Here is a 27128-nt window from a genome sequence, read left to right as displayed (position 1 = left end):
GACCAAATATGTAGTTTACCCTTTTTTTTTAATATGTAAATCGAGTCTCGGAGACTCAATTTCCATTCAGACGCCACCTGGAAAATTTGCCAGATCAGATGCGAACGACCCATGAAAATCGAGCCTTAAAAACTCGATTTAGAGCCCAAAATCGAGCCTTTGAGGCTCGAGTTGCTAAAATCCCAAATTCTTTACAAACTGGGCCAACTAACTGAATAGTTAGATTTTTATGGGGTAATTACCCATTTTCGCCCCTTATGATTTAGAAACTACTATGACTATAAACTGCATCATATGGACAAAAATAATCATGCAACTTTTGATGGTTCTTTTGAGTTGTTCTTGTGACAAATCTTCGCAATAAGCTTTTTGCAACTGCTAAACAAATTAAAAAGATAATGACATATAGGGAACCATACCAATAAGTGCTTTTCACATACAAGAAAAAAAAAAGGCAAAAGAGTGAAAAAAAACGCCAATTACCACTTCATTAAACTAATAATAATTATTATTATTATAGTAAAAGGTTCTCATTACATTATAGAAGTGACAGAATACTTAAATATCTCGTAAAATGCACCTAAAAATAATAAATAATAATAATAATAAAAGAAAAAGATCCTAATAGTTAACTACCAACTTCACAAAGATCATGGTCATCTGCATCTAATTTAGCCAATTGATTCTCATCCTCTTTATTTTCCAGGTAAAATATTAGAAAACCATTTAACTTCACAATTGCAGCTACAAGCGTCGCAAAGAGCATCATCATCTGCATCTAACTCAATGTCATTTGTTTCCCATCCACTATTCCTTTTTAGAACTTGGCATGGTTCTTCACGGCAACACAATACTCGTTGTCCAACAATAAAATTTCTAACCCAAAAACCACTTTGCATCACAGTCTTCGTTCTCTTACGGCATTCTTTCAAGCCACCTGAGTTAGACCTTTTCAAAGAAGATAGAATCCTTAAACCCTCTTGCTTCAATTCACCTTCAGAACATAGTAGAATTATCCCATACACGTATGTTGCTTCTAGGTGTCCTTTATCAGCCGCTCTTTTCAAGTACTCAAGCCCTGACTTTATCCTCCCCAAACTAAAATAATCAATCACTCCTTGTCTAAATAAGGACTCAGGGTTTCCAAAATTCAAACAAAGTTTTAAAAACGGTGATGCTTTCTCATCCAAACAAAAAGGATTTGTTGGAATTTTCTTGAGTGATGCCTGTTGAAAGATATAAAAATCCTCTGCCAACTCCGAAAAATCTTTGCAGCTCAATTTGACATTGAATAGATCAGCCAACGATGTTGAGGCAACATGACCAAGAACTTCTGTCCACAAATCCTTTGGAAGAGAAGATTTAATGGACGAAGAATAAGACTTTCTCTTGTAACTTGTTGTTCTCTTGTATTCAGATTTTCTCGTTGCCTGGATTTTAGCCATTGATGCAAGCGTGAGAAAACTACAGAAAACTTAAAACCATGTGTATATTGTCCAGAAAGCTTTGAAGGAAGCAATATACAGAGATATTCTAGGGTTGCGTCTAGTATTTAAGAATCCAAATTGGTTTTAGAATCCTAGAAAGTAACAAAGACCAAAACCTACACGGCTTAGGAAAAACTTTGAGAAAAAAGGCGGTACCCCCACCAGTACTACTACTTGTCAACTTGTAGGAGAATCCCCCCGCCTTAACGGAACATGTTCATCATTAATATAACTCTAACAATTCCAAAATTGAACGAAACCCAATTTGCCAAAAGAAGAAAGCTTTCATATAGTTTGACCATATCTCATGACAAAGTACTCATACAAGCCTCGTGGCTAACTTTGATTCAAATATCTAAAATAAATATCATGAAAATTTTGTGTAACATTTTTCGTCGGTCCTTGAATTATCTATATTTCTAATCTATAATCTATTTATATATAAATACTATGTAAACTAAGTTTTTAATTATTTATTGACCTTCTTAGATCAAAGTTGGACCCAAGCGGCTCAAGCGGGCCCAGGCCCCTCTAGCTCTTAGAAGAAAAAAAATTATTAGTTATATTTTTCATTTCTGGAGTTGAGCCCCACTCTTTCATAACCAAAACCTTAACCCCACCCAAACCCCCCCCCCTCCCAAAAATTTATTGGTTATATTTTTTCAACCCCATAATGCTATTACGATGTTACCTATTTCATAAGCGCAACCCATTTATGGTAGATCCTATATTACAATCACATTACAGATTTGAAATGACAATTTTTTTTTTATGGGAAAGAGAGGATGACTAGAGGGGATTCACAAAACCATTACTGTCCAGTTCTACCAATGCATAAGTGAACATTAAAGCCTATGTTTCACCAAATCACTTAGAAGGCCTAGTGACCATTCAACCAAACACCCTTTGGTGGTATTTGAAATGACATCTATACCTAATCACTTTTAATCCACTTATTGATAAAGCTCAAATTCCTTCATAAATTTCATAAATAGAAAATCATTTCATATTCTATTCGAGTCATCAAGACTAAAGATTGAAATCCTTTCATCAAAAAAAAAAAAAAAAAGATTGAAATCCAAATCATTTTCCTTAAATTCTTTTATCCAAATATACCAACTACTACGAAAATTTGTACATAAGAAAGCACTGAATTCAACATTTTTCATGGGGAGTAGATCAAACCATCGCAGCAGAATGTATTGTAAGGGTTTACAATACTTCAATCATCGAGTTGAGCTGAAACTTGGTAGTATTAGCATTAGGTATCATTACAGAAAAAAAATGGCACCATCCGGCATCCTTTGTCCCTTGGTATGGCGTAGACAAATGCAAAACTAATTTAACCATAGCTACGAAATCAAGTTGCAGAGGAGAAGCCAGGGGCATTTGCTGTTAAATTCCAACCAAATATAACAGATAAGGGAAAATCAAATTCAAAGTGCGTGCATGCACATGACAAACTACAGAAAATACCTTAATTAGATAACAGCCTACAGTTTGCATTTAGAACAGGCATATAAGCCTTACAATGTGGAGTCGGTCCGCCTCCAGTATATGGACAAAAATGATCATGCAACTTTTTGCACTGGTTTTTTGGAGTTGTTCTTGGGACGAATCTTCACAAAAGCTTTTTCCAACTCCTGAACAAATAAAAAAAAATTGAGGTCATACAAGGAACCATATAGGTAAGTATTTTTCATTTGCGAGATAGAGACGGCCAAAGAAATTAAAAATAATAAATAAATAAAAATTCTCTGTTTTGTAGACCAATCACTCATGTTGAACTAGAACAATTTTGAATTCTACCACGTAATCAACTGAATAACAAGAGTTCCACAGGACCACAGCCTGAAGCAGCCATTTGAATGCATTCTAATTTCTCAATTTCTAAGGCCAGAACACAAGTTGAACTGGAAGCAACTAGATTTGCCTCCATAAGAATTTGCCATGACAATGCTAATGAGCTCCAGCTCAATGGCCACTTCCTCTTTCCTGAATAATGTGATGTAGGATAATGTACTGGGTTCAAGACCCATAAGGTGCACGTGTACCTCTCAATAAAAAAAATGACATGACGATCAAAACATGCAAAGCATTAGATTTCCACCAAATAAATAAATAAATAAATAAAGCAAGGATTTCCACCTATATTAATATAAATACTTACATTGCAAATTAGTCACATACTGATAAATGTTTTTTTAATTCTAGGCTTCTAAAAGAGGACAAACAACACTCATAGGGACCAACAGATGCAGAACTCCAGCAGGGTGAGTTTGCAAGAAGAAAAGCTTAACCATTCCATGACTAAATAACCAAAAATTTATCAGGGAATTGGAACCAAAAAATGGATCAAAACCCCTGATAAAATATTCAGACAGTCAAAATAATCTTTTGTCTGTCTGTCTGTCAAAGCCATGTTTGAAACGAAGTAAAATACTCAAATGTACAGAAAAATTGGATTACAAAATAATCTTAATTGTGCATGTAAGAAATCAAGGTAATTAAATTGCGTGTTCTTTTTCTTAGGTGTCCAGTTTGTACGTCCAAAAAAAATGCCCAGATCAGCAAGTTAGTGACAAAGACGTCTGTGGCTGTTTGGGAAGAAGGCATATAAAATTCAACCAAAAAAAAAAACTGGTAAGAGAATGTGGAATGAGGAAGCTGTCTTATAAGATTGTCCAAGCAACATCATCAAAATTATTACTAACGGATGAATGCTAACTAAGCAGTTGGGATGGCTATGCATCCCCTCCAAAGAGATGATTTGCACATCCATTCCCCCCATACAACATTGATGCCGCCAGTGCCACCAAAAGATTCATCTGCAGTTGGGGTGGTTGAAGGGGAGGGGGAGGGGGGGATGGTGCATTGCCTGACCATGCGGAAGAATCATGGCTGCAGCTATGCCAGAGAAATCTTCTGCCATGTAGACAGTAAATTCTTTCTTCCTTTTTTTTTAATTCCTTTCACAAGACACTGGATTGAAGAGAGCAGACCACTAGTGTAAGAAGATTGGGCAGAGCCATTAAGATGGATTCTAATCAATAGGTATTTAGAGGTCAAATTAGCCTGCCAAATTCAGGCGGCATCGACTAACTTGGGATTGTACCTTCAGTATTTACCTTCAAAAAATTTTATTAGAACTTATTTAAGCCGGAGGCAGATGATGTCTACCATTTGATACACACTGAAAATCTCCCACTAGATTCTCAAAAATAAGAAGAAAAAAAATCCCTCACTTGAAAGTCTTACCCAGTATTCCTCAAAAAAGTTACTAATTCTTTCCTGAGAGACTATAATCTTCTTGTCAAAAAGGTGAAGCATTCCAAATATTGTATGTGTATGGAGGAACAGTTCAACATAAGCTAATGACATCTTAGAAAGTTATAAAGAAACTCAGATTACCAGATTTGGTTCCTTTTGAGATGTCTCAGTGGTCCAAAGGCCCTCCAAATTGTAGTACTCTCTAGCCTTCTCATCAAGAGCATGAACAATAATTTTTCCTGAAGAAAAACAAATCAGCATTAAAAAAAAGGATGTTACATTCAGAATTTTATAAACCATGCTGTTAGAAACACCTTTTCTTTTTCTTTTTCTGATAACTAGAAACACATACTGGAAATATCATAATTGTAGATAACAAACCAAGATTAAAGAAAAATAAAAAAAATAAAAGATTCAACTAGATATTTGGATAATGTACTTTGTCATTAGAAGTACAAAAATATTACCAGGCAATACACAGATATGATAAGAACATTGGACTAAGTAACTCCTATCAAGCACCAGCCACTGCCATCTAATATTTACCATAACAAGGGGAAAAAAATTCTCAAACCCATCTGATTTATTTTCTAGATAATTTTTTCTTTACTTTCATGAGTATTAGTAAGAAGTTCTGAACCCATCCTATTTAGCAGCAAATTTAAGGGACTACATTGATTATACCAAAATGCAAAAGTCCAAAACACTTTTGAAACTGACTAACATTTGTAAAATGTAATACAAGAAGAAAGAAAGAGCAGCACAGACCAGAGTCAATGACAATCCACTTTCCTTCCTCTTGCCCTTCAACACTCGGCAGCACCTTCCGATCCACTCCTTTCTGCTTCTGCTTAGCCTGCTCATGCAAATTAATTCAATCACCAAATAATAATAAACCTATAGATAACTGAAAAAATAAATTATCACCAAAAGTTCATTTTTTTTTTTTTTGTTGAAAACTTTGCATCTTAACCGAAATTTAAAGATCATATTTTGTTTTCTCGGCAACCAAACGGAAAATTAGGGTTTTAACAACAACAAAAAATAAAAAAAGCGAGAAGAGAGGACGAACCTGCCTTGTAGATAAGGGCTTGAGCGATGTTCTTGACGTGCCAGGTGGACCTACCGGTGGCGAGGACGACGTAGTCGGCCCAATCGGCGTGCATATTAGGGACCGATAAGACCTTGACGTCGTCTGCCCTAACGTCGTTGAGAACCTTCTTGATTTCTTGGAGGCTGAGGAAGGCTTTGTTGGTGGTGGCGGTGGTGAAAGACGAAGAAGAGAAGGCGGTGGGGTTGAGCCCTGGTGGAACTGCAATCCCTTGCTTCCATGGATAGAGCGATGAGGAACGAGATCGTAGTGCCGCCCACATCAGTTTCGAACTTGCTCACTGCTCTGTGGCTCGGAGATGGAGACGGAGATGCTATTGACAGTGTAAAACACTAGTTTGGTGTGTACTAATTTTTCGGGTGATTTCACCCAAAAACGACATAGTTTTAATGCCCTAAAATTAACTCATTTTATCCGCATAAAAAAAAATCTATACTTTTTTTCGTTTTGGCATTTCCTCTCTAAACTCCCACATTCAATTGACTTATCATGCAATCCTATATTAGTGGTAATGCTATTTGTGGTGTTTTATGTCGATGGTTCAAACCCCACCTCTTCCGTCTCCTTACTATCTATCTCCAAAAAAATACTTTAGCCAGACTCCAAACAACAATATGCTATGTCACACGCAACAACCCAAACCCTCTAAACTCATTGCTTGAAAGCCCAAAAACCCCTAGTCCCACCGCCACTCACAATGGCCTAAAAGCCTAAACAAAATTCTAATCCAAACCTTAACCACTACTCACGATGCCTTTATCATAAACCTAGGCCTTGCAATCCAATCATCCAAACTTCACCCCTTTCATTGATCTATGGTGAAAGTAATGAGATGAGTAATGGTTGTATAATAGGGTTAATCTTAGGTAGGAAAAATGATGGGTTCTCTCAGACCACTTGTGGATAAATTGAAATTAGCTCTAGGATATATTTGTATTTTTTAAAAAAAAATAACTAAAAAATTTAATAGAAAAAAATTGATTATGGAACAAACATGTAACAATCACCCATAGATTGTATTAAAAAAAAAAAAAAAAAAACAATCACCCATAGATGAGATGATTAAAGTACGTTAATTTATTAACAACCGTACAAACACATCCAATTTCACACTGTGTTGAGTTGTCAACTTATGGTGGGAGCATAATTACTTTTACATGAATCCACCACTACCATGATTTTCATTATACATCTATAACAGCATTCACAGCCAAGTTTGTAAAAAATAAAAACCTATCTTAACAACCCAAAAATTAAATTGTCTTCTTTAAAACATCATTTTACAATTCGCCCAACATCTCATATCTTATTTTTCTCATCATACCCAACACAATTCAATTTTTTTATTCATTTAACTCTCCCTTTCTCTCTCTTCCTCACCGTCTCTCTCTTTAGTCTCTTCAACTATAGCAGTTTTTCTCTCTTCCTCATTATCTCTCTCTCTCCACTTCACTCTCTCTTCATCCACAATCAAAACTAGCCACCACCTCCATCAAAACTAGCCAATGCCTCTATCAAAACCTGCTACCATAGCAACCACATCCATCAAAACTCATTCTAAAATAAACCCCATAGCAAAAAGAAAAAAGAAACTTAGCCACAACAAACCATCAAAAACCTAAAAACGTCACCACCGCAACCCAACCATCACTAGCCCGATTTCAACCACCCAACCCACATCCCAATCTCACCCACAACTAATTTGATGGTGCCAGAAAGGAAGGCGAGAGAGGACAGAGCAGTGAGAGAGGAGAGAGAGGAGAGGAAAAAGAGGAAAAAAAAATATAACCAAAAAAAGAAAAAAGATAAGAAGTTGTTACACTAATAGTTTACTTATACAACTTTAATGTAGCTAGTGTCTATCCTTTTTTAGCTATAGACACCGAAATGTTGAGGATTTTTTGGTGTTTGGGGGTTCCAAAATAGTCATTTAGGAGTTTCACACCCCCAACTACTAATGCACTAATAACTTTACACATTTGTTGAAAGTGTTTGCGTTTAGGATTAAACTATATGTCAACTTATAGCTAATTTTTTATTTTTACTATTTGCAAGTCTCACATAGGCCCCACAATAAAGTAGTTTGTTTTTGTAAGCCTCATTATTATGTTTTTGGTCAAAAAGTAAATACAATTAACTAAATGTGGACCTAGTGCTATGGTTTTTCTCAAGATGTCACGTACTCTCTTTTTTTATTGTGGTTCTCTCTCTACCTTTTTTTTTTTTTTTTTTTTTTGCTACAATACTTTCAACTTAAAAATCAATCAACTTATTTTATTTTACACAATCACTTCTCAATAGTACTTACATGATAGACTTTGATGGAATTAGTGTTTAGGGTAGGTCACTTCAAGGGGACCTCGACCTTCATAGCTAAGAAAGTGATTAAAAAGATTAAAGGAACAGAGAGAGAGAAAGAGAGAGAGAGAGAGAGGAAAGGAAGTATCATCATTAAGAGTATTATTCTTATGTCCAACAAATACAATGCTTGCCCACTATATACACATCTCACATCCTAACTAACTACCCGGATCTTCAACTAAACTAACCACCTCTAACAGCAGCACCACTAACTACCTTCCAGCAATACTACCTTACAACACATACCACAGTACAATGGTACATCCTACAGCTCATGCTACTATACAATGGTACAAGCCTCACATCAACACAATACAATAGTCCATATACAATACAAGAATATAGGTGCCTAACATACCCTTCCCCATTTAAAACACCATGCCCACAAGGTGAGGAAACCTAGAATGCAAACAATCCAAAGACTCCCAAGTGGCATCTTCAGTGACATCCTAGCCACTACACCAGAACTTCAGTGACATCCCGAGTCCTCAAGGTTTTGGTCCTGGTCTGCAGCACAGCAATGGACTCAGTGGCAACCTGCCCTTCATCATCTACAAGTGGTAGAGTTGGTAGAGGTGTGACATGTTGACCTAGCTTCAACTTCAAACAAGATACATGGAAAATAAGATGAATTTTGGACTCAGGAGGTAAATCCAACCTGTAAGACACAAACCTAACCTTCTGTATCACCTTGAAAGGACCAAAATACCTTGGAGACAACTTCCACTTCCCTTTATAAGCCAAATTTTTTTGTCTATAGGGCTGAAGCCTCAAGTAAACCCAATCACCCACCACAAAGGATCTATCCTGCCTATGCTTATTAGCTTGAGACTTCATCCTCTCTTGAGCAACATGAAGATGGCCCTTAAGAATAAACAAAACTTTCTCCCTTTGGCTCAAAATAGAATCCAAGGCATCTAGTTGTGCCAGGAATGTAGTTCTGCAACTTTGGAGGAAGGAAGCCTTACAAAGCTTCAAATGGTGACATCTTAAGGCTAGTATGGAAGTTAGAATTGAACCAAAACTCTGCAAGTGGCAACCATTCAGCCCATTTAGTTGTTCTGTCACTAGTAAAAGCTTTAAAGTACTACTCCAAGCTTCTGTTGACCACCTCAGTTTGGCCATCTGACTGAGGATGATAAGTTGTAGACATGGCCAGTACTATACCGTACAATCTAAACAACTCAAATGATAATAACGAAGTGAAAGTTGCATCTCAATCACTCACAATAGAGGCAGGCATGCCATGGAGTTTGAATATGTACTGGAGGTATAAGGCAGCAACCTTAGCAGCAGTGTAAGGGTGAGACAAAGGCACGGAATGGGCATACTTGGTTAACCAATCCACCATAACTAGGATCACCTCAAACCCTTGAGACTTAGGAAGTCCTTCAACAAAATCTAAGCTCACATCAGCCCATGCAGTAGTAGGAATGGCTAATGGTTGCAACAAACTAGCTGGGGCAAATGTCTCAGACTTGATTCTCTAACAGACATCACACTCATTAATAAACTTCTTCAAATCAGTCTTCATACCGTGCCAATATAACTCCCTCTTAACTCTCTGAAAGGACTTTAAAAAACCAGAATGGCTAGCTACAGGACTACTATAAACCAATTGCAAAACCTGTGACTTGAAGGGGCACAAAGGTCCCAAGAAGAATCTACCTTTGTAGAAAATCAAATCATTCTGAAACGTAAAACCTTTGGGAGAAGCACCAGATTGAATTAAAGAAAAAAGTTGCTGAACAGAAGGATCTTGGGAGTAACTATCCTTGAGAACAACCAACCATGTGGGATCAAGAACTAAGAAAAGGAACAAACAACTTGTTTTCTGCTGAAGAGGCAGCTGCAGGTTCTTAGGAACAAGATTAGACTTCCTGGAAAGTGTATCAGCCACCCTGTTGTCCACACCCTTCTTGTATTCAACCACAAAAGCATATCCCAAGAGTTTAGTAAGCAATTTTTGCTGAGCTGGTGTGGTAATCCTTTGCTCCAACAAAAATTTTAAGCTCTAATGGTCAGTCTTAACAATGAAGGGTTTGCCCACTAAATATGGTCTCCACCTTTTGACAGCTGTTGCTAAAACTAGGAGCTCTGTCTCATAAGTAGACAAATACCGGTACGTTGCTTTCAAAGCTTGGTTGTGGAAGGTTATGTGCCTATTATCTTACATCAAGACAGTACCAAGACCAATACTAGAGGCATCACACTTAATGGTGAAAGGTTTGGAGAAGTTGGAAAGAGCCAATACAAGTGGTTGAATCACTGCAGGTTTAAGAGCATTGAAGGCCTCCAAAGTTGTGTTAGACCACAGGAAGCCATCTTTCTTAAGAAGATCAGTTAAGGGTTTAGCAATGGTGCCATACTCTTTAATGAATTTCCTGTAATAGCTTATAAGACCTAAAAAACCCCTTAAGGCCTTGATGGTGGTTGGGACTGGCCACTGCTACATTGCAACAGTCTTCTTAGGATCTACCTTAACTCCCTTACCAGAAATAATGTGACCCAAATATTCAACTTCAAAACTCCCAAAGACACACTTAGACCTCTTTGCATACAATTGATGAGACAACAGGATATTCAAAACAGTTTTTAGGTGGTCCAAATGATCATCCAAACACTGACTGTAGACTAAAATGTCAACAAAGAAAACCAAAGCAAACCTTCTTAGATAAGGCTTGAAAATGTCATTCATGAGTGCTTGAAGAGTAGATGGGGCATTAGTCAAGCTAAAGGGCATGACAAGAAACTCATAATGTCCCTCGTGAGTTCTGAAAGCTGTTTTAGGAATATCTTCTGGCTTCATATGAATTTGATGGTATCTTGACCTTAAGTCCAACTCAAAGAAGATAATGGCCCCTGCCAGTTCATCCAATGGCTCATCCACCATAAGAATAGGGAATTTATCCTTCATAGTTACCTTATTTAGAGCCCTATAATCAATGCACATCCTCCAACTCCCATCAGCCTTTCTAACAAGCAACACAGGTGAGGAAAAGGGACTTTGGCTAGGTTGAATGGCAACAAGTTCAAGCAGCTCATGCACAATCTTTTCAATTTATGACTTTTGAAAGTAAAGGTACCTGTAAGGTCTTTCACAAACTAGTGGGGTTTCATCTTTGAGTATGATCTGATGCTCATGTCCACGAAATGGTGGTAGGCCTAAAAGCATGTCAAACACCTTAGAAAACTATTCCAAAAGGTCAAATAAGGCAATAGGCAGCAGTAAATCATCTGCTAAGTTAGTGATGACAACTGAAATCTAGAGAACCAGCCCCTTCCTTGTAGCAGAACCATTAAAGAACCTGTTAGCCTCTAAAAAGACAAATCCTTTAAAGTGTAACCCCTTCAACAACACCTTATTACCTAGGTAAAGGAACTTCATGGTCAATAACTTGAAATCCCAACTGATTTCTCCTAAAGTACATAACCACTGAGTACCTAAAACCACTGCATAGCCCCCTAAATGCAATACATTCAAATCCATGACAAACTTATACCCCCGAATTGCAAGAGTGACTCCATGACATATTCCCAAAGTCTTAATGACACTATCATCAGCTACTTTAACTTCCAAAATTTGAGATGTATCCAAGTGTAAATTCAACATATCTAATTCTGCAGCATCCAAAAAATTATGTGTACTGCCTAAATCAATAAGAGAAACTACCTCATGATTCTTAATCGTACCTCTGACTCTTATGGTATTAGCTGAAGGGTTTCCTATCAAGGCATATAAGGTGATTTCAGCAGGGGTAACCACATTATCACTCCCTTGAACCAGATCTTGGGTTCCCAACATCACCCCATCATCATACCTTTGCTCCCTTACACTTATGTCCTAATTGCCACTTTTCATCACAATTATAACACAGACCTTATTTCCTCCTTTCCTCCATTTGTGCATTAGTTAGCCTCTATAAAGGAAGCTTAAACCTCAAATCAATCTTACCATCTATCTTAGGTAATCCTAAAATTGAAGGCTTCCCATTATCCACAACATTCTTGAAACTTTTATTGCTACTTAGTAAGTACTCTTCCTGAATTTTGGCCAAACCAAAGGCTTCATAAGGGATTTTGGCACTAGCATCCTAATTGGTAATCTTATTTCATCCCTTAATCCACTAAAAAACAACTCAATTTATGAGACTCAGATAAACCAACAATCCTATTGGACAGAATTTTAAAGTTACATTTATAAGAAACCACAGTAGAAGTCTGTTTGAGCCTGGTGAGTGCCCTCCATTGGATCATCATAGGTTGTAACCCCAAAACAAGTCTGAAGGGCCTTCACAAACACCTCCTAACTTGCAAAACCTCCAATCCGCACAGCATTCTGGAACCAAATCAAGGCCTCCCCATCCAAATGATAAGAAGCCATGATGACTTTTTGATGTTCTGGAGTATTGTGGTATAAAAATAATTGATTTGTTTAGTAAATCCAACAAGTTGGGTCTCCTTCCTAGAATCTAGGAAATTCTAGCTTCAAGTTCTTGATTGGATTCATGATTGGAGATTCATGAACTCCATGATTGCTACTCTGAAGCAAAGCTCGTGACCCCTAAATTGGAGATTGTCGTTTATCTTCAACTTCAACTAATTTTTGCATGAACCTAATAATAGTCTGCAATTGCTTTTGAATTTCTTGTAAGGTCTGTTCATGGCTATCTGCAATCTTGGACAGTGCAACTATCTTTTTCAAATTTTGTATGTTGGAACGTGTTTCAGTCATGGTGGTGAACTGGATCAAACTACTCTGATACCAATGATGGAGACTTTGATGGAATTAGAGTTTAGGGTAGGTCACTTCAAGGGGACCTAGGCCTCCATAGCTAAGAAAGTGATTGAAAAGATTAAAGGAACAAAGAAAGAGAGAGAGAGAGAGAGAGAGAGAGAGAGAGGGAGAGATGAAAGGAAGTATCAACATTCAGAGTATTATTCTTATGTCCAACAGATGCAATGCTTGCCCACTATATACACATCTCACATCCTAACTAACTACCTGGATCTTCAGCTGAACTAACCACCTCTAACTGCACACCACTAACTGCCTTCCAGCAATACTACCCTACAACACATACCACAGTACAATGGTACATCCTACAGCTCATACTACTATACAATGGTACAAGCATTTGATATATTTCTCTCGTGTCAAATCTAAAAAAATCCACATATCGTCTTAGATCAAACTCTCTTGCTTATCAACCCTCTCTCATCCCAAACTCACAACCTCTCATCGCTTTCTCAGTCGACACCGCTGCCATAGTTCTTCTTCGCCGCTACTATGGTTCTTCTTCACCCCTGTTGTGCTTATTCTTCTTCTTCTTATTTGCAAGTTGGGTTTGATGATTCATATAGATTTGATGTTTCATATGGATTTTATATATGGATTTAATGAGTTTTGGATCTTAATTTAGGATAAGTTTGATACTTTGATGAATTTGTAGAGGTTGCTGGAATTCAAAGTTAGGATAGGTTGCTAGAATTTACAGAGGTTGATGAATTTGTATATTTAGGATAAGTTTGAGATCTCGATTTTTTGTTTGGATTATCAACTATTGAAATGTATTGTGGTGGTGGTTAGGTGGTGCAGGGTTGCAGTGGTGGTGGTGGGTGGGTAGAGAGAGTCTGGAAGCGCAGTGGTGAGAGAGAGAAAAAAAGAATAAATTAATAATATACACAACTATAATAATTGTGTATATTTACATGATTACTGGAGCACATTTCTATATTACACAACAATACAAAGTCTAGTGTAGGGCAAGCCATATTGTGTAAACTTACCGACTTTAGAGCACTCACAGCAGTGGAGTTAAATAACTATTTTAGCTCCACCAAAACACAAAAAATCACCATCCAACAGTGGAGCTATAGCTAATTTTTTTTAGCTTCATTACTACAGTGCACATCTATAAATAGATGTGCACTGTAGTTGAGAGCTAAAAATAAAAAAAAATATTAAATTTCTCTCTCCTCTTTCATTAAAAAAATTTTTCTCTTTCTTTCTTTTTCTCTCTCCGGCTTCTCTTCTTTCTCATTTTTTTTTCTCTCCCTCATCTACTCTTTGCTTCGTCGATCTGCTTCACTGCTGCCAGCCCACCCCCACGCCGCCGATCCACACCGCCAACCCATTTCGCCCTTACTTGGTTGTTTTTTTTTTTTTTTTTTTTTTCTCCTGTTGTGGGCTGTGGTGTGGTGGTGGTTGTGGTTGTGGTTGTGTGGGTTGATAACGCTTTAAAATATATACTTGTTATATATTTATATGGGTGTTATCTCCTTATTACTATGCTTAATTTGTATAATTAAGTCATGATTTGCATTAGTCCTTATTATTTATCTTTACATAATTTCTTGAATAAGATGCTATTCATTGTGTGTAATTTTCTACTTTCAGGAAATCATGTGAGAAAGATGAGTTTACAGGAATTTGTGAGAGAATGGAGGCTAAACTAAAATTAAAGTGGAGCTAAAGGACTATGCTTAAATGTCTAAGGAGGTACAGCTGGAGTGCTTGGATCGTCTACCATGATTGGAAGTTTCAAATAAGGAAAGAAATCAAAGAGGCAGAATCTGAAAAGGAAAAATCTAATTTGAGCACTGATCAGTATTTTGGGCGTATCTCTCTCCTCAAAAATCCAATTGACACAAGACTAGATGGGTTGGAACCGTGATTTAAATATATACAACTTTCCAGTTTTGAGTTTTTCGAAATTCTCAATTTTTGATGGCCAAAATTAACTCACAAGTTACTACTGTAAACTTGGACGGAAATTAAAATAGTAAAATTTTTATTTTCTTTGGACGCTTAGACATTAGGGTTTTGAAGGGAGGCTGTGGAGAAAGAATTTTGGCAGAGCAAACCTTGTATTTTTCTTTCTCTAATTGCAGCCTAAACTCTTTGCTAGGGCTAGGGGTTATGTTTCTTCTATACGGTATGAATATTCAATGTGATTCTTTCTAAGATTTTATCTACAACATATTTGATTGTTCAATTAGATTTCTTTTGATGTATTAGTTCTTCCATGCTTTTAATAAGTTCAATCATGTTTTTCTTATTGTTTAGATGAATTTCTAATAGTTTCAAATAGAAATCAGGTTTTAAAGTGAATGAGTTTTTCTGAAAACTTTTCTAACTGCATTATCAATCGAGGTTATCATGCGTTCTTGAATTGTCTCAGTTCAACCGAATCATAAGTTTTTAATTGTACTAGTCGCTAACCCGTGCGATGCACGGGGAGTACAATATATAATTTAATCTTTGTTTATTTTACTACAACACCAAAATTGAATTTGTAAAATAAAATCATATAGCTAAAACATTTGTTAACAGCTATACGTTTCAGACATTTATTAAACTATATTATTATTATTATTATTATCAACTTAACAGTATTTTAATATATGATACCAACATGCTTCAAGAAAATGTCAAACACTGAAAACAATTTCGAAAACAAACTCAACTAAACAGTTTGATGAATAAATATATTACAATCTATAATATAAGCCAAGAAATAAACTTTGAAACCAATATGAACAAAATCCACGTTAAACAAAACCATTTCGATCATTAAGATTATGACTCACTAAAGTCATGAAAAACACAGGATTCATTACCAAAAAAAAAAAAAAGCATCTTTAGTCTTTATAGATTTTGCCTAAGTACTCAGATACGATGACACATACTCACACAAAAATCATTAAAGAAAGAATCAAAGAACATACATAACATGTACATACGCTATGAAAGTAAAAATAAGAAAAACAAAAGAGACGTAAACACGGACAATTAAAGAAAAAATATAGGAAAAAAAAAGTTAGGAATAGAAATATAAGATAAAGATGGGTTACCCTCAAAAAGAATAATCCATGGATATTCATTGAAATCTTCTAGATAATTTCTGATAATAGAAAAAATAAAACCCAAAAGTTATGATGTTAAAACTTCCAAAAGGCCAAAAAAAAAAAAAATTTTTAAAATCAGAAGATTCAAAGCTTCAAAAGTATTGAAATAAAACAATATATATATATATATATAATTACGCAATAGAGAAATACAATAGAAAGAAGGGAATCCATGATTATAGCTTTTCTACTATTGAAATTGGCCAGACAATTAAATGTATTGCAAAAAATGAACTTAAAAATTCATATGTAAACCAAACAATTAGAAGATTTTGAGCCAAGAATTTATTAAAACAAAACAAAAATTATGTGACTACACAATGGAGAAATATAATAAACAAAAAAAATATGTCTACACAACATAGAAATATTAGAAAAATATGAGTTACCTTTTAAATGTTAAAATTCAAAATATTAAAACTTTTAAAAGGTTAAAAAAATTTGAAGATTTAGTTAAAAGATTCAGGTCCAGCAATTAAATAAACAAAACAACAATTGACAAACTTATAAGAAAAAGTAACAAATCTATAATTTTTATTGAACAAATCAAATAACCCTAACCTTGATGCATTGACTGAAGAAGGAGAGAAGTCCAATACATAAGTGGAATATGTGAATTGTGAAGCATGAGCCACCCTCAAAAAAATTCTTGAAGAAAAATAAGTTTTAAGGAGAAAATTGTGTTGCGGCAAAAATAAGTTTTTGGGACTTAGGTTTTCTACGCAAACAATTCTTAAATAGGAGAGAGTAGAGGCAGTGGGAGAGTGTCCTTATTTGGCTAAAAGTCTAATTTGCATTGGAAAAAGAAAACAGTGATGAGGTTGAAAATTTAATTTAATTAAATATTGTGCTGACGTGAAAAATTGTGGGAGTTTCAAAAGTTTCGGTTTTATATATATATGGATAAGAACAATCAATTATAAAATAGATATTTTCTTAGATCACAAAGAATTTCATGTCGATATAGGGAAACACCCTGATGCCCTAGTATTTACATTATTGATTTAAATTAGTTATTATTATTATTGTTGTTAACAATTACCAAGCAAAAGTATTTTTCTTATTCACCCAAATTGTTATTTAATTATATTGTCTTTGAATTTACTCTGCTCCTTGTGGTTCGACTTTGGTACTCCGAGAATTATATTGCTACGATCTCCTGCACTTAGAAGTGAGCAAGCATGGGTAGATTGGCGTCGATGGGTGGTTGGGTTCGCCGGCATTAGTGGATATATTACCTAGTGAGAAATGGAGTATATCAGCGTCGGTGGTTATGGTTGTGTGGGTAAATTGGTGTCGGTGGGTGGCTGGGCTATGGGTGGGTTTGTGGGTGGATCGGTGTGTTCGTGATGATGGCTCAGGTGGGTTTCATGGTGGTGGGTGTAGGTGTTGCCTAATGGGTCTGGTGGGTGTGGACTTGGTTGATTTTTTTTTTTTCATTGTTGTGGGCTATGGTGGTGGTGGTGGTTGTGGTTGTGTATGTGGCTGTGATGGTTGTATGTAGTAAATATATTATTTTATTGTGGTGAGATGGATTATTTTATTATTGTAGATATATTATTTTATTATGATATTTATATTATTTTATTATGTTGAAAACTAAAATAGATCTACTGTTACAACATGTGTAAATATAATAGATAAAGTAACTTTTAATAGAGTTAAATAACTAAATTTTTAAAACCACTGCTATAGATGCTCTTATGTATCAGAGCAAGAGTGATGAGATTGCTATGTCCTTTGCAATTAGTGTGAAATAAAAATAATTTAAATAATTTGTAATAAAAATAAAGTAAATGGTGGACTGTGGGAACGCATTAAAGTGCGTAGTACACCACAAATCACAATATGCCACGACACGGAAGCTTTTTACTCCGAACATGAAAAGCAAACTCATATCTCAATCAACATTTCCCGACAGTGGCCTTTTAATATAAAAGATTTTTTTAGCCTATAGCCTATAAACATAAGCAACAAACAACTGTCGGTCATTTCATATCATTTCAATCACACAGTTCATCATATTTATTAGCCGTAGTTGCCAACAAAGCCCACGGCCCTCACGTGTGTTCTGAAAAGGAAAGTGTGGAAAAAGAAAACAAAAGTAAAACTGAGTAAAAGAATCCACCAGGGCCGCCTAAACTGTGCTTAGGAGGTTGTATCGGTAATTGGGCAGCTAAATCTTTGAAAACGGTGGTGTTGCTAAAGATGCTAGTACTTTGGTAGATTAGGACTAGACCACTTAAACACACTTAACTCCTATCTAGGCTAGGCTTGAGTTTGGACTTTTTGATTTGGTCTTTTTATTAGCACCAAAAAATCACAGAAAAGAAGGAATGAAAAAAAGAAAAGAAAAAGGACCCTACTCATCCTGATAAACAAAGGAAGTTCATGGATGGATAAATGAATGGGCCCATTCCTATTACATTATTAAGTAAGTTTACCTACAATTGCGTTTGGAACTAATTCCTTTAATAGAAATGCTATCAACAAATCTTTAGGAACTTACCCCTAAAATTTATTATGAAGGTATTACAAATAATTTTAGACAAAGTTTGACATTATTTTTATGAAAAATAAAAAAAAGTTATTAAAATATTAATTTTTTTTCATATAATTTTTTAAAAAAAAAAATTGGTTCACTAACAAATTATTTTAAGATATCCGTTAACATTTTCCTTATAAAAATATTGTGGACAACATTTTCATTCCTTTAAACCACATTAAGAAGCCAACATGTGTCTTTAATAATATACGCTCTATTTGTTTCGGTAGAAAATCTTGTGTAGATATAGTTTTTCGTATTTTCCAGTATTTGGTAGCATTAGAAAAAATAAGTCAAAAGAAAACTATCTTTAGTCAACATAAAAAGTATAACTTATTTTTAGATATTTTTTTTAACTAAATTTTTTTTAAAAACAACTCTATCTCACAGCAAACTAAATAAGGGAAGTTAGGAGATTGTTTTTCAACTCATTTAAGGTTGCTACTTGCTACCAGACATAGGAAAATGAGATAGTTTTATAGAAAATTTTTTTGAAAAATGACTCATTTTCTAGAAAACATCATCGTTGAAACAAACAAAGCGGTAAAATGCATTTGACTAAACCAAAAAAATAAATAAATATTCAAACCCACTTAACCTTAGGTTTTTTAATCAACTCTTTATTAACAATTTTTTTAGTTTTATACTACACGTCCTCTTTCTCAAAAAAAAATAAAAAATAAAAATACTACACGACCAATCAAGACTTCATTGTCTTCTAAAAAAAATAATAATAATAATCAAGACTTCATTTGTACAACTCATAGATTGAAGAACTTTGAATAGAAATTGAACCCGGGGAGAATTATTTTGTAAAATGAATTAAATAAGAGAATTTTAATTGTGGTAGGTAAAAAGATAAATCAAGTTGGTTTTAATCATGTTACTATTCACTTACACAATTAATTTATAGATGTGGAATGCAAGGTCAACCTTTTAGTACCCGTTATAAGACAAATGACGAAAGTTAGATCAAACTATGTGTGTAGTGATTAATGTTCAATTTGAAATAGCCTTGTAATGGCAAAGTGTTTGTCCTCGGGTTTGGTCCGAGAAAGAGGTTGCAATTGGTTGATTTCTTTCTCTTTTCTCCTAAAAATCAGCCTCCTCCTGATCCAGGTGCTTATTGGCTTTATATAACTTAGCAAAGATGCATCTGGACCTTACACTTGGAGGGTCATGATTAGACTTTCCTGACAATTGTCCCATCAAGATCTTACTAGAAGGTTTTTACACTAAGGTATGAGCTGTGGGAACACTATTCATGGTCATTTTCCCATTAATGCGGCCAGCTAAGTGATTGCAGTGCATTTAATGCGGAGAAGATGACCACTTTGTCCTTTCTTTTTCTTCTCTTCCTTGTTCAATGTCAAGTTACCTTTGTCCTCCCTTGGATTGCGCCGTGCTACCTTCAACTCTGACCCTCGACCTTCCAAGATTAGGCAAATGTCCTCGGCACCCTCACCAGTTATGGTTGTTCAGCTTAAGTATGAGTTAAGTGTATACTTTCCGAGGACAACCCACCAATATTTCCCAAGGTTTACCTCCTCAAGAATTTCATCAGTTATTTGGATCCTCACCCCCCACAACAATCATTTATCTATAAACACAAATTCTTATTTGTGAATTAATTTCACTTGAAAATTTGTGTTTATAAATTTATGACATGCTTAGTGGGACCAGGTCAAATTACCTTGTAAAGGCAAAGTCATTGCTGCAAAAAGACACCTTATGAAGGCGAACTTACATAACAAACAATGGTGGTCTTTTATAGGGAAGGCTGTTTGAGATTCTATAACTCCGAGCCATCTTCCTAATAAGAAGTTTCAATTTAGCATATATATTTAAATTATAGAGAACAAACCATTTTTTTTTTCTTTTCTTTTCTCTTTTTAAAAATAAAAACATTTTAAGTGAAGAAATGAAATTTGAGATTTAGATATTTCCATTAGTAGAAACATTGAGAGATGTATTTGACCTAAAGGTCATTGACAATTTCACTCATATTAAAGGATGCATTTATGCACTCTTGAATTAATGGTGTGTTAACCTCAAGAGGTTGGTTTAGCGGTTCTTAAGACCTCATGATATCCATGAGATCCTAAATTTGAAACCTCTTGCTAATATCTTGGGGCTATCCCAAGGGATTCACTCCTGTAATGACTTGGTGTGTGTAGGACGAGGAGACTGACATGCTTAAAAGAATAGTGTCAAATACTCAAAGAGGTCTCGATATCCTTATTTATAAAAATATGAAAAAAATTAATGGTCTGTTAATTAATTAGGTGCTCCTTAAAAAATAAAAGAGCACTTGAAAAAAAAATATATATATATATATATATATGGGTTGGGTTCAACTTACATTTAGTATAACTTTAAGCAATGTTACAACACCTAATAACGTAATATTGAATTAATATTTTGAAAATCCAATCGTTAAATTACATATTTTATATGTTTTTAACATGCATGCCAATTTTCATATCAATCGGATGTTATTTACCGTTTGATCCATAAATTCATCTTTTATACATTATTTTAAACTACAAAAACTTGAATTTTAACAATTGATTGATGACATGGCTATTAATATTTGATCACCTTGAAATTTTGCAAGCACGAAGAATATATGAAGATAATGTAATCTAACAGTTGATTTGTCAATATTCGCATTCAATTAAAAAATATTGGATACACTAGGTGTAACTTGAACCCAACCCTATATCTATATATATATATATATATATATAAACTTTTAGAAGCTAAAGGTTGCTAGGCTGCTAGCTATATCTGAGTTCATACAACAGTACTCTGTGATGAACTAGCATAAAAAATAGAAAAGCTTTGCATCCTGACTCCTGAGCATTGAGCCTTCTGTTGGTGCAAACCAGAGCTTCAACTACCTCTTTGGCTTGCACATTGCTTGCTTCAATCTCCTTGCTGCTAGTAAATAGAATGAATAAATGATGATAAGTTAGGTTGCAGAGAATTTAAAGCGGCTTCTCTGAGTATATAAACACATGAGCACTTAATTGCCTTTATTGTAGCTCCATATATACTGAAACAACCTGAAACACAAGTTGAAAATGCTCTTGACTATGCCACAAAATTAAAGCAATGTCTGTAGATTCTAGGCCGTGGAAATAAAGAGTTTTGCTGAACTCAAATCTTTCTTCTTCTCTTCAAAAGCTTTGGCATTGACAGTTGACTATTTTATACTTTCATACGAAATCAATTTTTTACTTACACATAATGATTGAAACTTGTGTACGTTTTTTAAGTTGAATAATAACCTAAGAAGCAAGGACACAAACACTTCAAGACGACATGACAATTTTTTAAAAATTAGGACGTGACACAGTAGAGATAGACAATGATAGCTCTAGAAATTTTGTTGAGGATAGTCATTAAGAAACTTAAATTATACAAAATCTAATAAAAAAAAACTTCATATATTGACGACAAAAAAAAAAAAAAATACACACGCAAATATATAAAGTTTTACAATTTCCTTCTATAAATTTTCTTATTTTGAAATCGTTACATGATAATCTCATTATTAATGTTGCAAGCTACATCTCTTTCAAAATTTTAGTTAAATTAAAATTTTCGTGGACTTTTTAAAAAAAAAAAATTGTAAGGACCTAATACATTGTTAAAGGGACCAAAGTTTGGCTACAAATTAAGTTGTAGCACAAGGCTACAACTATCACTAAACAAATTAACATTGCCACATATTTTGAAAATCGAACCGTTGAATAGCATGTTCTCTATATTCTTAAAACACATGTCAAATTTCATGTCAATCGAATATTATTTATTATTCGATCCATAAAATTAAATTTTTATGTATAATTTTAGACTACAAAAATTTGAAATTTAAACATTTGATTGATGACATAACTATTAATCTTTGATTTTCTTAAAATTTTGCAAGTATGGAGGATATAAGAAGAAAATGTAATTAAATAGTGGATTTGTCAAAATTCAAATTCAATAAAAAAAATATTGAATGGAGTTATAGCCTTAGCTTACAACCACGTTTGTTGCCAAATTTTGTCTAAAGTTTAATTATGTTGGACTTAAAAAAAATTTAGGGATGTCACAAAGTTTTTTTAAGGATGAAAAAATCATTAATTTTTTTAAATTTATACATAATAATAATTATTTTTTTAAGGACAAGACCACCCTGGACTCTATGTGGAGCCGCAAGTGGAGATGGACATATTAATTAATTAGTAAATATATTTTTAAATACTCTTAAGCATTTTTTTCACACAATGTTTTTTTTTGAGAATAAGAAAATGGGAGCCTTTATGGTTAAACATATATTAATTTAAGAATAATAATGGTAATAAAGCTAATTAATAACTAATAAATAATATTTAGAAAATAGAAAACAAACCAAGAATAAGATCCAAAAGAGTAAATATATAATAACTATATATGTATTCAAGATTGAAACTAAAAAGAAAATAAAAGTTAGTGTCCATCCCGGCCATGTCCTGCAAATTTTATTTTATTCTTAGAAAAATGACATGATTGGGATACGGATGCAGAAGTGTTCCAAATAAATCTCATATTCTCATGTCCAAGTCCAACACATAGGAGAAAATGAGCATTTGTCCCTAATTTACAAACTATGCAATAAATGCTCATGTTTTAAAACTATTTAGCAAAAATTTTCTGTTTTTGAAACTCGATTTTAACAAAATCTAGTTACAAGTAGAATTCGATATTAGCAATGTCGAGTTTTATGCATAAATATGCCACTTAGATTTTTTTGAAAATTTAAATGAAACTCGACATCGTTAATGTCAAGTTCCACTATAAAAAATATACGTATTACTTGATTTTAAGGATATCGAGTTTTACACATAACTCAATTCTGTTAAAATTGAATTTAAAAAATAAGAGCATTTTGCTAAATAGTTTCAAAACAAAAATATTTTACTACATAGTTTATAAATTAGGGACAAATGCCCATTCCTCCCCCCCCCGCCAACACATGTACTATACAATAATATATACAATAATACAAGTACAATTCCCCAAATGCAATGTCTGAATTTCCTAAATAATAGGTAGGATGAGAGTTTATGATGGTAGTGACTGGTGAGGGAAGTAAGAATGCACAACTACACATATCATGTGTCGTTGTCATTGTCCTGAAGTGGCAAAAAACATTACGCTCATTTAGTCCTTAATAATTTATCTTTCCATTTATATTTTCTAGTTTTTACAATTTTTTTAATGATCTTTACAACTTCTTTTTGGTTTTGAGGAGAAATTCTCCATAAATTGTTGACTTCCACGTATATATCATATATGCTACACACACATATGTATACTTAAAAAAAAATATTATATTACTACTTGGATGACAAGATCTAATAATAGAATCTTTGGTTTAACTCAAAGTCATGCATATCATCATAAATTGAGCTATGATAGTGCATTAGTATTGGGTATGGGGTATTAGTAAGATTAACCATTATTTTATATATGTGGCAAATTGTGATTGATTAGTTATCATTTTTTACATAGACTCACGTTCATTACTTTTTATTTTTACTACTCACAGTTAGTCACATTAAATTTTTCTAAAAAAAAAAGAAGTCACATTAGGTAGTTATGAAATTGGATGTGAAATTTTTTGGTTTGAGGCTTCCAACCATGTGCCAAATGTGTACAGTCCCGGGTCCCCCATTAAATGGGGGGGGTTTAATGACTTTCATCTAATACGTTACACATTGTTCATTTGAAAATTGTTCCACAATCCAAAGCATTCTCAAAATGTCAAGCAGCCATGGAAGATTTGTAGAAACCCACAATAATTGGATAAACATGAGTAGTCATCATTAGCATGAAGCCTTTTAAGTTATCCAAAACACCAACCAATTAAAACGACTTAATTCTCTATATATGTATATGATATATCTTCATTTTTGGGAATAGCTAATCATAGCTTAGTTGTTATGTTGACCTTTTTTCAATAGTTGCCCCACATCTTTGTTTCTTGCTAAGCACACTAGTTTTTTTTTTTATGATTTTTTTTTTTATTAATGTTGTTCATAGTCATAGGTAGTCCCACTCATATAAATGTAAGAAGATAGCAGTTGTATTCATTGTCAGGTTGCCAAACACTGTCATGATATATGTATATATTCACACGTTATTATTATTAATAAGGTTTGGGAAGTACGTACCAAGTTAGGTTGAGAATTATTGTAAGATTATAATACACATGAAATTGATTTATAATAATTATAATAAAAAAAAATTGTTAAGTACAAATGAACAAATTATGTTGTTGTTGTGTTGTTTTTATAGATGTATATGATGTTGTATGGTTGTTTCCCCACCAAGATGGATTTGGCTTTGAGAAATTATTAATTGTGAACCATCACACTCAAAGACCTTTCGCTATTAAAGACATTACAACCTATTTGCCATTGAACAGTTCACTAATTCGATGTTTACCCCTTTTAAAGATGTGATAAGTGATATAATTTATTGATTAGATGTTTACTATTGGATTCTATTGGACACATATATAATATAATGAGAATTATTCCAAGCAAAAACATGAATCAATTTCGATAATTATATTAATTATGATTTGAAACGTGATTTTCATTAGTTTAACTAATAAAAAATATTATCTTTGAATAAAAGATTTGGTGTTGTGATGTAATAATTATGAGAAAATGAAACCACAAACTATTTTACAAACTTCAAATATAGTATTTCCTTCTTAAAAAAAAACCCTTCAAATATGGTGAGTGATTATTATTTATTAGTAAGTAAAAAATGGTGTTAGTGGTGGCTCAAATGAGAACCAGTAAAAATTTGCCACATTAATAGCTTGTAAAATAGTTTGTTGTTGTAAACTAGTAATATTAATTATGAAATGAATATCATAAATTTGTCATTAACCTCTAGAACAACTAGAACAAATGACATTTGTTGGTGTTTTTAATAAAAACGTTCATGTTTGAATTCAATTCACTCCCTTAAAATTTTTCTATTTAAAAAAAAAACAAAATAACAAAGGTCGAAAATAAACAAATATTTCAAACGGATTTTTACTCATTGTATTTTTGGGTTACAACTTACAGAGAAGTCCAAAATAATGTCTTTTCACTAAATGCTACCAATTTTTTTCCTCCTTTTACTATATATAAATGCTACCAAATTTTTTATAAATATTCTAATTTCGTCTTATCATACGTGTATTATTTAATGAATTTGGTAAGGGCAACAAAAAGCTGTTCCAAGTTCCAACTATATGAATCCAAGAAAATCTGTGTGGGCAATTTAATCCCTAGCGGCGTAGCCTTAGTACTCCCCCAATTGATTTCTACCTTCAATTCAATGCATCTTTTATTTTTTATTTTTTATTTAGAATCAATTCAATGCATCTATATCTATGTACTGTTTAAATGAAGCAAATGACAGTAAATATATATACGTCGTGCCTTTGAACAATTGTTAATAAATTAATTTAAGAAAGTTTTACCATTATTTTTTTAAGAAAAATATAAAAAACAGCTAAAATAACTATTTATTTTTTATTTTTCCATAAAAATTTGTTAAGAATACATCTTAAACCAATTCCTTTAAAATATCAGTTAACTATTCCTAATATATACAATCAAATAACCAAGAAAATGAGGTTAAAAAGGTAAAAATATAAAAACCATCCATTTTTATTAATACAATATTATTACCAATTTTATCAAAACTATCCAATTTGTTCCAAGTTCACTGCTCTTTCAAGTCAAGCCACTTATCTTGTTTCTCTCACAATTATTACATTGTGAAAATTATATGCGCAATAGTGTTTCTAGTAGTCGATGATAGATAAATGAGAAATATTATATCCATAATATTTTAACAACAAATCTTAAGTAATAGGTTATTATTGGTCATTGTTGGTGAGACAAAAAAGTCATTTCAATGATAAATTTAAAATTATAATCAATAACAACTAACCATCTATAATTTGTTGTGAAAGTATCGTGAAAATATTATATACTTTACACTTCTCTAAATAAACAGCGGATATAAATGGAGAAGGAAAAACAGTCTATGCATACTATACTTGACAACGCTCACAAGATTTTCATAACAATTTTTAAATAGAAAGTTGTTATTAGTTGACATTAGTAGCTCACAATATTTTTAGAAGATAACAAGTTATTTTTAGCTGTGAAAATATTGCGGACGTAGCATTATTCTCTTATGACACAAATTTGAAATTATTGTATTTTTTTTTTTCTAATTTAAAAAAAATATTTTTTTTAATATAGAAACTCAATAAAGTACATGTGAATGTGAGAGGTTTGGAACTTAGAAGTTAGAGCTAATAGTTGATCTGTAATCAGTGGCATCACTGTAAAAATTAAGAACCAAGTAAAGAGAGAATAAGAAAAAGAAA

At 33.5% G+C, this 27128-nt stretch overlaps 2 protein-coding genes across 3 annotated transcripts; both read right to left on the bottom strand.

Moving 5' to 3' along the window:
* Nucleotides 1-490: 490 nt before the first annotated feature.
* LOC126718249 (putative F-box protein At1g67623) lies at nucleotides 491-2011 on the bottom strand. Its single transcript, XM_050420360.1, has one exon. The coding sequence runs from the start codon at nucleotides 1443-1445 to the stop codon at nucleotides 696-698; it is 750 nt and encodes a 249-aa protein (XP_050276317.1). The 5' UTR covers nucleotides 1446-2011; the 3' UTR covers nucleotides 491-695.
* A 710-nt stretch (nucleotides 2012-2721) lies between these two features.
* On the bottom strand, nucleotides 2722-6296 carry LOC126718250 (protein Iojap-related, mitochondrial). 2 transcript variants are annotated; one of them, XR_007652876.1, is made up of 5 exons: nucleotides 5834-6296; nucleotides 5526-5613; nucleotides 4899-4996; nucleotides 2964-3130; nucleotides 2722-2879 (listed from the first exon to the last, which is right to left on the bottom strand). XR_007652876.1 is itself a non-coding variant. In XM_050420361.1 (4 exons), the coding sequence occupies exons 1-4, from the start codon at nucleotides 6128-6130 to the stop codon at nucleotides 3059-3061; spliced, it is 555 nt and encodes a 184-aa protein (XP_050276318.1). In that variant the 5' UTR covers nucleotides 6131-6294; the 3' UTR covers nucleotides 2722-3058. The 2 variants fall into 2 exon arrangements, 1 of the variants encoding a protein (XP_050276318.1); XM_050420361.1 differs by having other exon boundaries at nucleotides 2722-3130; nucleotides 5834-6294.
* Nucleotides 6297-27128: the final 20832 nt, after the last annotated feature.

The sequence above is a fragment of the Quercus robur genome, chromosome 3 (assembly GCF_932294415.1).
Source record: "Quercus robur chromosome 3, dhQueRobu3.1, whole genome shotgun sequence".
Classification (NCBI taxonomy): domain Eukaryota; kingdom Viridiplantae; phylum Streptophyta; class Magnoliopsida; order Fagales; family Fagaceae; genus Quercus; species Quercus robur.
This window is presented reverse-complemented; position numbering and strand designations above follow the sequence as displayed.